The following is a 12144-nucleotide window of genomic DNA, read 5'->3' on the forward strand; positions in this document are numbered from 1 at the left end:
CATGCAAAGCAACATCCATCATCCATCCTCCCCCCAATTAAATGGGGGAGCAAATAAGATAATAAGAAGGATAAATAATGATACTACAGCCATGCTACATGGGTAAATATACATAGACATTACACAGCACTGTCAGAATTAGGTGTTCAGCAGAGTGATGGCACAGGGGAAAATTCTGTTCCTGTGTCCAGTTGTTTTGGCATGCAATGTCCTGTAGAGCTGTCCCAAGGGGAGGAGTTGAAGCAGTTTATGTCCAAGATGTGAGGGGTCTACAGATATCTTCTCAGCCCTCCTTCTGACCTGAACAATATATAGGTCTTTTATGGAAGGCAAGGTGGTCTCAATTGTTCTTGATTTACATATATGTTTATACAAATAATAATAATTTAATGGTAATTTTTATTATTAAGATGCATTAGTAGGTAGCTTTTAAAATATATTTTTGTTTCAAAGATGTATTTGTAGAGCTCTAAAAACTAACCTTAATCTTAAATTATTGTTAGTGGAAAGTTATTTTAAAAATCCTTATAATTGTTGTAATTGACTTTCAGTAAATATGATAGTGTATATATGACAATTTTAAATAGTTTTCTTTTCTGTCCTCTACAAGGCCAAGTCTATTATATAATTCTATTTCTATATTTCAGGAAACCTTTCCAAAGAAGAGGAGTGCTACACTGGAAGCAGTGCCATCTGTTTCTTCAGAAACATTTCCTCTAGAAAATGAGAATGGTCTCTGTGATTTTCTTGATACAACAGTTACGAAGAAACCTTGTTCTTTAGAAATAACAAGAGGAGTTTCATCAAAAATAGGTGTTTTTACTGGTTTTGATCTTATAAGTATTGTTATTTGTGCTACTTAGATTTTTGTTTATACTATTAGCTGATTTTGAGAAATATGCAGGAATTTTATCACTTAATGCTTGTCTGTGCAGGAAGCACAAACATGAAGCATTAAGGACAAGTCCAGCTGAGTTGTATTTGCTACATAAATTTGGCATTCAGAGAGAAGGATAGTTATTGTTTCAATTTCTCCAGACCATTCTCCTTGTGAGAAAGAGTAAACTACAAAAAGATATATGGGAATCTATTGCTGCTTTTAGCTGCCTAATCTGAGGCTGTTTTAGCACATAACAAATTCATGCCACTCCCAAATATGGTCCTAAGATATATTTGAAACTAAAAGAGGGCATCCCACGCTTTCTTGAAACAGATGTCAATTCAGTCAAAGTTGTATTAGTACAGTATGGAAATCCAGCCAGATGTCTGCGCCTTTCTGAAAGACTAACTTCCAAAAATATTTTATAGTTTTCCTGTGAAAAAAGACTGGGTTCCATATTCTTCCTCTCCAATATAGTTTGCAATGTTTTTTTTTCTGTCAGCATTTCAGTTTCCATTGTTCTGTGATACCTTCATTCCTGTTTCTAGAACAATCCAGACCAAAGTATATAAACTTTCAAGATTTTTTCCTGGGGTGAACAAATGAGGAGCAATAAGGAGGTGATTGAATTTCAGTGTCTGAAATTATACATATGCTATTTTTCTCATATAATAAACTGTGCATTATAGTAATCTTAAGATTGTTCTGGATTTTTTGTCTTTTATTTATTTATTTATTTATTTATTATTTATATTTTTGTAATAGTATGGTAGATTTCTCTTATTTCATATTTTAAAAGAAAAATATAATTTGGGAAGGAAATGTCTTTTATTTATTTAAAATATGTATATAGCTACCCATCTTGTATCAAACTGTGGGATATTTATAATGAAGAGATAAAATTTCATTTATGTATAATAAAAATATTTAAACCAAAGTCATTAAAGCTCAAAAAAATTAAAACCAAAACTTCGTAAAAAATAGATAAGTCTTCAACTGTATAATGGTACGTAGGCCCAATTTATAGACTCCTCACAGGTTCTGCTCTCTAGATAATATCCAAGAGTTTCAATATAATTGAAACAGTTTTTTTTTCTACTGCAGTAAATGAGAAAGCACTGATTTTTCAGCAATCACATGTCATAATGCCTCAATATCGAGAAGAAGAAAAGAATTGTGCATACATAAAATTCAGTTGAAACTCATTTGGTATCCAAATGAAGCAAACAAAATGTTTAAAAGTTATCATATTTATGTAGTTATTTACCAAGCACATCTAAATTATATTAAAGTAACCAGAATATCTTTACAATCCTCAAGGCATGTCACAACTTTTGAGCACCCCAATGTTTGGAAATTGAAAGTTGAAAAATTTGACACGCCCTATAAATATCCAGCATTCCAGATGGCTATAGCTTGCAGATAGTATTTAAGGACAGCCATATTTATAGACTGTTGCAATAGTCCAAATGAGAATTAACAAGGACATGATGAGCAGGAAAGATCATAACTGCACAAAATCCTGCTACCATCTGCTCATCAGGCAAAAGTTATAGGTCTAGGAGGATTCCTTGCTTATGCTTCATTTTAAACAAATGGCTACTATTCAAGCCTGTAATGGAATTCTTTCTGACACACTCCCCATTCTTGAAGCCTCTCATTTTCCCAAGAACAGAATATTTTCTTGTGTCTCCTAAAAGAACAACTGAATTAAGCCATTGCCTCCTGCAAGCATTCTGCTGATGGTCATCCCACCCCACCGACCCCATTCAAGATTGGAGACTACATCTGATTCTCATCTAGATATTTCCATGAGCCCGAGTTTATTAGGTCATTTTTGGTAGTTGCATAGATAGTAATCACACTGGCAGCTGAAATGCCTTGCCTTTTATGATTCTGCCCTGGTCTTGGACTTTCCTTTTGCTCACTAACTCTGAGGTAAAATGTACTTGGCATAGAATGGCATATCTGACATAGGAATGCAAATGAGGAAGTAAGACAGCAGTTTCCCCAAAATGAAGAATTTTGGAGAATGCTCCTACATAATTCCTGGTTTTGCTTAAATGAGGGAGCTGATTCTCTCTTGAGGAGTTGTACAGGGCTCTGTTGTCATTCATCCCTCTGTGGTGGTGATGTGTTTTAGGGCTTAGTATTCTCTTGAGGTCAGGCTCTAACTCCTTGTTATATGAGTCAGTAGCTGCCTGTGCTGGGTTTGATTCATCACTCACAGGTGCTGACAACCTATTAATGCCTCAGATATAATCTGACAGTCTTCTAGTTTCTGTTCTTCAGGTATAGAACCAAAGGAATCCATAACAGATACAATAGATAAATATGAAGCAGAAATCATTTGTTGGTTGTAGTCAAGGAACGATGAAACTGGGGAAGAGTTGCATGCCCTTCTAGGTTTCCATGATGGAGATTGAAGCTGGGGAATTCTGGGAGTTGAAATCCACAATCTTAAAATTGCTGAGAGTGAGAAACACTGATTTAATGAAAAGGAAAAAGAGTGATTCTTCCACACCATCTCATCCTCTTACTTTTTAAAATCAACTCTCTTTTGAATTTGAAAGAACTTTCTTCCTGACAAGTCCTTCCTCTTAAGTAGGGCTACATGATTATTTAAGACAATTAATCCTTCCAATTAGCTGAGCACATATGTGCTAGTAATGAAATATACGTGTTTGCTCATTTTTATTGTCATTTTTTTTCTGTGAACACATTAGCACACATTAAAAAATGAAATTCTGATGCCCGCTCTCAAAAGAAAATAAGCCAAAATGTTGAAAGTCCAGTCAACCTAACAGCACTATCCAGAACAGAATGCTTTAATCAAGTTTCCTTTGCAATGATGACACAGTAGTTTCTCAACTGCCGGTTTGTTATTAACTCTAGCTTCATGTAATCCATTTTAGGCTTTAAGGAGCACATTAGCAAATAGATGGGTAGTGGCACTCTATTTTGGTTAGCCTTAGAGGTGGTATTCAGCCAGTTCTGACCAATTCTGGTGAACTGGTAGCAGAAATTTTGAGTAGTTTGGAGAACTGGCAAATACCACCTGTGGCTGGCTTTGCCCCCATCTATTCGCTGCCTCCTGAATTCCAGCTGATTGGCTGGGTCTTCTTCTTTTGCCCTGCACAGGAGGACGGAGCTGGAAAGCAGGTTAGTGGGGTGAGGAGGGAATGTGGATTTTGCAGTATCTTTCCCTGGCCACGTCCACTAACCACACCCACCAAGCCTCGCCACATCCACAGAACCGGTAGTAAAAAAATTTAAATCCCACCACTGGATTTAGCCTAGTGGTTAGCCCTCCATGTTTTCCTCATTTCCTCTTTTGATCACACTCACTCACTCGACGCCTCTTCACCCAACGTGGGTATAGGCGACTTCCATGGAAAGTTATGGCGATCCATGGAAGCTGTTTTGGCTGGATATACCCAAGGGGACGCCAGTCCCAAGGGTCGACAGAGCCCGATTGGTAGGAACAGGGGGCACCACGTGAAGGCCGGGTTGTCGTTTGATAGGTGAGAGGCTATATTTGGCGCATCAACTATCCTTGCCCCCCTTTGATCACACTACCTATAAGTATATACAAATTAAGTATAAATTAAGTGTTTTAAGTATATACAAATACTTAAAAAGAGCTTTTATGTATTTTAGGGTCAGTAATTACATCCGGACCAATGGTGGGATTCACATTTTTTTTACTACCGGTTTTGTGGCTTGGTAGGCATGGCTTTGTGTTCATGGCAGGGGAAGAATACTGCAAAATCCCCATTCCCTCCCCACCCCACTAACCTGCTTTCCAGCTCCTTTCTCCTGTTCAGGGCAACAAAAGATGATCTGCTAGGAGGCAGTGAGGGCAGGGCCAGCCTATTTGCCGGTTCTCCAACTTACTCAAAACTTCCGCTACTGGTTCTCCAGAACCTGTCAGAACTGGCCGAATACCATCTCTGATCTGGACTATATTCCTCTGTATAAAATTCTCACTTAAGATCACATCTAGGCAGTTAATTAGATTCTAATATTCATTTGAATGGTTATAGTGATGATTTTTTTAAAGTCATTGAGTTGGCTGATGGGGCAGTCCAGTTACCAGTTCACATCCTGGTGAATGAAGTTGAGGAAGGTCCTAATAGACAGCTAATTTTCCCACAAGTTAATACCACCTGTTGGAACTTAGAAAGTCTTTAGTATATTTTTCCATACCTATACAGAAGATATCAGAACTATAATTTTTAACCATCTATCCATTTTTAAGTACAGTAAGTATTATACTAATATTCCTAATTTCCCTCTTACACTTCCAGTTTCCTCTCTAGTTTTGACAGGCAGCCAATGAACATAAACCTATTTCTGCACATGAATAGTTTTCTGCATTGAAATGCTAAGCATTAGCTGTGATCAGTGACAAGCTTTGTAGAAAACAATAAATGAATATCTCAATCTGAATGCAAACAATATGAATTATAGATCTAATAATTATAATAAATTATAAAATACTGAATCATTTGTCTTTAAAGCCATTTTCTGTTTTCACAGTATATTCTGTGTAATAATGTATAATCACCAGAACACTATTTTTATTCATAGATAATGCACCGCAAGTAGCAATTACTGCACCAGGTACTGGTAACCATAGAAACAGTTCAACAGGCCCAACACCTGACTGCTCTCCTCCATCACCAGATACTGCACTGAAAAATATAGTAAAAGTTATACGACCTCAGGTGAGTAGTCATAAATAGATATTTCATTTGAGTTTATCCGAAGACAATGTTTTTCTCTTTCAGGTTTCCAATATGAACATTGTAATGTGGCTCATTTAAAGATTTTGAAATAAAATTCCTAAACATTGCAGATAGTTGTATCTTGTTTGGATATGAAGACATGAATCTATATTATTACAGTTTGGTAACAAAATCTCTGCAATCAAATAACCAAGCTCAGAGAGCATCAAAGACTCCAATGTTCAACCCTGAGCTACAAATGTTCTCTTCTATTGATATTTATATACTTAATTTTAAATAAGTTAGTTAGTTAGTTTATTAGTCTTGTATGCCGCCCACTCCCGGAGGACTCCAGGCGGCTTACAATAAAAAGGGGAAAGGGAATAAATAAGACAAACAACAATTTAAAATACAACAACAATCGTAGTTACCGTGGGGCTGGATACTTCAACAGCCCCTGGCCTGCCGGAGCAGCCAGGACTTAGTGGCTTTACAGAAGGCCGGGAGGGTCTTAATTGAAAGAGTTTATCTAAGTTTTGTATTGGATGTTATTACTCTTAATGACCACTTCTTTTGCCTAATTTTTGATACACATTACTGTTATATTGTATATATATTTAACTTGCTTAGCTTACTTCTCTTCTGCTTTTGTTCCTGCCATTGGTGTTCTTTTTTTATCTCATTGACCTAGGGCACATTTATCTCCACTGATATTCATTGAATTCTGCAAATTATATGGTTGAGGTCACAGTGATTTGTCATCCTGAAGATATCAAAGATTAGTCAACTGAATCATAGCCAACCAAATTAAATAGCAGTTGAAGTATGGAATCATAGGTCTGGAGGTCTTCTACTCCAAAGGGGGTCTTCTACTGCAAACCCATGCCCAAGGCAGGAATCCTTATATCACCCTGGACAAATGGTTATCCAAGTGAATGATCTCCCAAACTATATTAAATGGAAGCAGGAAACAATAAAAAATTAATTAAAAGGTACAGATCAGTTTATAATATTAAACATTTGGTAAAATATTTTCCCCCAAAGGTAGTTTATTGTCATTAAGTTTGTTCTTTCTAAATAAATGTATTTCTCTACATTGCCATTCTTTGGTAGATATTAGAGAGCTTGTGGGCAACAAACATTTGGCATTCTTTCTGTGCCGGAGCAACACAGAGCCCAATTAATGTTTCCTTGCTCTTTTGTTTTCAGTGGAAGAATAAGTCAGCTTTCAATACTTTACTTGGTGCTTTGCTTGCTTTTGCATGTGAATTAATATCATTTGTGGAATAAATTAAAGTCAGTTGGTTAATAAAACAGTAAAACATTGGAGATTGCTTAGCTGGCCTGTATAGAAACCATATATGCTTTTAAATGCTTATTCCGGATTTGTACAAAATGATTTAAATCAGAAATCCAGCAAAGTGAAACCAGATCAATCATTTATGTACACTTGTTTTCAAGTGTGATTGATTTGGAATTGTATACATTCCTAACGTTGGCAATTATATATTTAATTTTTAGTTTGATTTATTGCCTCACAGTCTCCAGGCACTGAGCAGGATATCAATAGCACTGCTTAGTTTGCCAGGAAAGAGCTATACATCTAGGTATCATCAGTACACACAACAACAAATGAACCCAAGGACTTCATGTACACGTTAAATAGGTGTGAAGAGAATACTGAACTCCATGGAATACCACTTAATATGGGCCAAAGGCAAGACTTCTAACTCCAAGAATCAGTATCCAGTATTTAGACTTCTGCTGCTGAGAGGCTGCTGAGAGCTAGGATAGGTGCACTACTCTGTGCTGCTGGTGCCAAAGAGCATCCAAAAGTGCAACCAATGATATCTCCATTCCATGCCTAGGACTTAGTATTCATTGAAAGGGATCCAAATAACCCACTTCATTCAAGATCTGCTAAAGTTGCTGCGCAATCACCCTCTTATAGCTTTCCCTAGGGACATTAGACACCAAATAAAGGTTGCTCAGTATGATGGGATCCAGGAACGGTTTTTTGAGTAGGGGCAAACCAAGATCTTCTTAAGAGGTAGTAGAACAACTATGGAGTTAACCTTCATCAGAATCTAACTACACAATACCCCCAGGAAGACTTAATTAGCCAGGAGAGTCTAAAGGAGATCCTTTTTGTATGGTTTGAAACTCTTCCCAGGTTTCTTGCTATTTTGCATGTTTTTTATCTTGTCTTTAAAATATGTTCTTCCTTCCATTAATTTCTCAGTATCTCCATAATGTCTCATACATTAATTATTTCTTAAAACAACATTGTCTGCAGACCTAGTAGTTGTCCTAGTGGACAACCATTTAAATGTGAACCAGCAGTGTGCTGCAGCTGCCAAAAAAGCCAACACAGTTCTAGACTGCATAAATAGAGGGATATAATCAAGATCACATGAAATGTTAATACCACTTTATAATGCCCTGATAAGGCCACACTTGGAATACTGCATGCAGTTTTGGTTAGTACAATGTAAAAAAGATGTTGAGACTCTAAAAAGAGTGCAGAGAAGAGCAACAAAGAGGATTAGGGGACTGGAAGCTAAAACATATGAAGAACGGTTGCAGGAACTGGCTATGTCTAGTTTAATGAAAAGGATTAGGAAGACATGGTGTTCCAATATCCCATGGGCTGCCACAAAGAAGTGGGAGTCAAACTATTCTCCAAGGCACCTGAGGGTAGACCAAGAAGTGATAGATGGAAACTAATCAAGGAGAAAAGCAACCTAGAACTAAGGAGAAATTTCCTGACAGTTAGAACAATTAATCAGTGGAAAAACTTACCTCCAGAAGTTGTGAATGCTCCAACACTGGAAGTTTTTAAGAAGAGATTGGATAACCATTTGTCTGAAGTGGTGTAGGGTTTCCTGCCTAAGCAGGCGGTTGGACTAGAAAACCTCCAAGGTCCCTTCCAACTCTATTGATTCTAAGACCAGTTATATTTCCCTTGGGAAAGAATTCAAGGAACATTAAGGTCCCTATTCCTGGTCAGATTCACTATATCAGTGGTCCCCAACCATTCTGTCACCAGGGACCAGTTTTGTGGAAGACAATTTTTCCATGGCCCAGGGAGTAGTGGTTTCATATGCAATCTAGATCCCATGCATGAATAGATAAAGCTTTGCTTGCTCTCCTGTTGCTTGTGTGGTGCAGTTCCCAAGGCCATGGGCTGGTACTAGTCCACAGCTCAAAGGCAGGGGATCTCTGCACTATATGACAGTAGTCCCCGATCTTTATGGCACCAGGGACTGTTTTCAGAAGAAAAATCATCCCCCACATTTAATTCAGCAAAGCACTTTAAATTCTAGCATTGTAAGTGATGCAGAAAAACGTTCTCTACCCAAATTGTGTTTGGTAGTACATCTCTCAGTGTGGGCGTGCTTGCATGTCTTCCCTTATATCATGTCCCTTCAATCTAGCCCTGTGCATTGGATATACATGTATCAAAATAATTTGATTTTTAAAATGATGAGTAATCTTCAAGGTTAATAATGAGGTCTTTATTTCATTAATTCATCCACTCTTTCAAAAATACTGAATGATATAATGAATGATTAATTGAGTAATGTTCTCTAAGTGAATCCAGTGGGAATCTTGCCACGGACTTCAATTAAGTCTAGACATTGAATAAGTACTGTGACAGGGTCTTATTTTCTTTTGACCCCCCCAAAATTTTGCTTGGGCCTTATTATCAGGGGGGGGGCTTATTGTGTGATCACTGCCACCACCGCCTATCCCCGCCACCTGGAACAGGCTGAAAATTGGACATGCAGAGGCCGAAAATGTGTAAAGGCGACAATAGGCAGCAGTGGCGATGGGTGGCGACAGTGGCAATGGCAATCCCTGCAGCCTGGAACAGCTGACAGGTGGTATTCTGGGATTCAGATCCAACCACCAATCAGCTGCTCATGCTAAATCAGGCTTTGCTGAAGCTGGCCAGGCTGTTTGCTGTTTGCTGCAAGGAGGCAAATTTCTGGGAGGCAGAGACAGAGGCAGATTTTTTTTTCTTGTTTTCCTTCTCAAAAACTATGTGCATCTTATAGTCCGAAAAATATGGTAATTTTCAGTGCAACTTTGGTTATAGAGAATGGAATAGGTATTTTATAAGTAAGTGTGTTTAAAGAAGTTAGTAACAATTTTTAGCATCTGGTTTTAAAAACTGAACAGAGGCAGTGAGCTGTAGTTGTGGCGTCTACTTCTAATTAATTTATTTTTGCAGGCCAAGCAACGTACATCAATAGTATCAGCTTTTGAATTTAATCGATTAAATCAGAGTCACGACTATTTTGAAATCAACTCCTGTGTAAGATACGCGAGCTTTAATTCCAGCTCTCCAGTTAGTCCAGCCAACTGCTCCACTGCGTCTGTTGAGGACAGCATTGAAGAAAATAATATACCAGGTAAACAAAACATTGAAGTTTAACACGATGGGTGATGATGAAAGCTAAAATCCAGGTCGCTGAATAATTATTTATAATTATTTTATGAGTACCAAAACCAAGTCCTCATGACAATTGGAACAGTGAAAGTGTAATTGTGCTTATGTTCTTACTTTAGCTTTTCTTTGCTTTTAAAGGATTGGTTATAAGGTTTTGCATCACTGTCATAAATTCTAACAGTCATTGAACAAGGAAGTCATAAGCAAAAACTACCTATATAAGAAATTAAGTGACACATTTATTTATCTAATACTCATAGTTAAATATTTTATATGGGCTTTAAAATTAACCAAGTATACACACACACATACACACACACACATCAAAGTGTTGTTGTTGTTGTTGTTATTATTATTATTATTATTATACAATTGTATCACAGCGGCCAGTTGTTTCGCCGGATTTGGCATTGGTTACTAGTCGGGCCCCACCCAGGGGCCTAGGACGTCGTAACGTATTTTCGTAATATGCGTGCAGATCCAAGCAGTGCGGCTTTTTGCATTTGACTGATGGTGATTTTGTCAATTTTTAACTGTTTTAAATGTAATTCCAGTGCTTTTGGAATAGCACCCAGTGTGCCAATTACCACTGGAATCACCACTGCTGGTTTGTGCCATAGTCGTTGAATTTCGATTTTTAAGTCCTGGTATCTTGCAATTTTTTCAAGTTCCTTCTCGGCGACCCTGCTATCACCTGGTATTGCGATGTCTATGATTGTGACCTTATTTTTCTCAACCAGTGTGATGTCTGGTGTATTATGCGCCAGTATTTTGTCGGTTTGTATACGGAAATCCCACAAGATCTTGACTATCTGATTTTCGGTGACTTTTTCAGGCTGATGTTCCCACCAGTTTGTTGCTGTTTTAATATTATAATTTTTGCACAAATTCCAATGGATCATTTGTGCTACTGAATTGTGCCGCAATTTATAATCAGTCTGCGCGATTTTTTTACAGCAGCTGAGTATGTGATCAACAGTTTCATCAGCTTCTTTGCAAAGTCTGCATTTGGCATCATCAGAGGATTTTTCGATTTTGGCCTTAATGGCATTTGTGCGGATAGCTTGTTCTTGCGCAGCCAGGATTAGTGACTCTGTTTCTTTCTTTAATGTACCTGTTTTTAACCATAACCAAGTTTGTTCACTGTCCACTTTATCTTTTATTTTTTCCAGAAATTGACCATGCAGTGCTTTGAATTTGAATTTGAATTTTTGAATTTGAATTTGAATTTGAATTTATTAAAATTTATAGGCCGCCCTTTTCCCTGAGGGGACTCAGGGCGGCTTACAATCACAAGGGAGGGAAGTGCAACATCAAAAACAAAACAAAATGTGAACAAAGAAAAAAAATAGTAAAACACAACTTTCGTTCAACAATCAAACACTCGGGCGGGTGAATTAGGAACCTATCCCCAGGCCTGCTGGGAGAGCCAGATCTTGAGGGCTGCGCGGAAGGTCTGGACGGTGGTGAGGGTACGGATCTCAGCGGGGAGATCGTTCCACAGGGTCGGAGCTGCAACAGAAAAGGCTCTCCTCCGTGTGGTCGCCAGTCGGCATTGACTGGCAGATGGAATTCGGAGGAGGCCCAGTCTGTGCGATTGAATTGGTCGAAGGGAGGTAATCGGCAGGAGGCGGTCTCTCAAGTACCCAGATCCACTACCATGGAGTGCTTTAAAGGTGGTCATCAGTACCCTGAAGCGCACCCGGAGACCAACAGGTAGCCAGTGCAGCTCGCGGAGGACAGGTGTAACGTGGGCGAACCGCGGTGCGCCCACTATCACTCGCGCGGCTGCATTCTGGACTAACTGTAGTCACCGGATGCACTTCAAGGGCAACCCCATGTAGAGCCCATTGCAGTATTCCAGCCTAGAGATCACAAGGGCTCGAGTGACTGTTGTGAGAGCCTCCCGGTCTAGGTAGGGCCGCAACTGGCGGACCAGGCGAACCTGGGCAAATGCCCCCCTGGTCACAGCTGACAGCTGGTGGTCAAAAGTCAGCTGTGGGTCCAGGAGGACTCCTAAGTTGCGGACCCTATCTGAGGGGTGTAAAATTTGACCCCCCAGCCTAAGTGTTGGTACA

General features: G+C 38.6%; 1 protein-coding gene across 10 annotated transcripts in view; it reads left to right on the forward strand.

Annotated features, from left to right (window-relative positions):
• Positions 1–12144, forward strand: part of ANKS1B (ankyrin repeat and sterile alpha motif domain containing 1B) — a 286081-nt gene that overhangs the window by 60085 nt on the left and 213852 nt on the right. For all 10 annotated transcript variants that reach the window (XM_087723307.1, XM_087723309.1, XM_087723308.1 and 7 more), the window contains exons 10-12: positions 648–813; positions 5474–5610; positions 9848–10028. In XM_087723307.1, coding sequence (XP_087579433.1) covers positions 648–813; positions 5474–5610; positions 9848–10028 — 484 coding nt within the window. The remainder of the gene's footprint in view (positions 1–647; positions 814–5473; positions 5611–9847; positions 10029–12144) is intronic.

This window comes from Thamnophis sirtalis, unplaced genomic scaffold (assembly GCF_051295495.1).
Source record: "Thamnophis sirtalis isolate CommonGarterSnake01/CBP01778 unplaced genomic scaffold, rThaSir2_p1.2 scaffold_9, whole genome shotgun sequence".
NCBI lineage: Eukaryota > Metazoa > Chordata > Lepidosauria > Squamata > Natricidae > Thamnophis > Thamnophis sirtalis.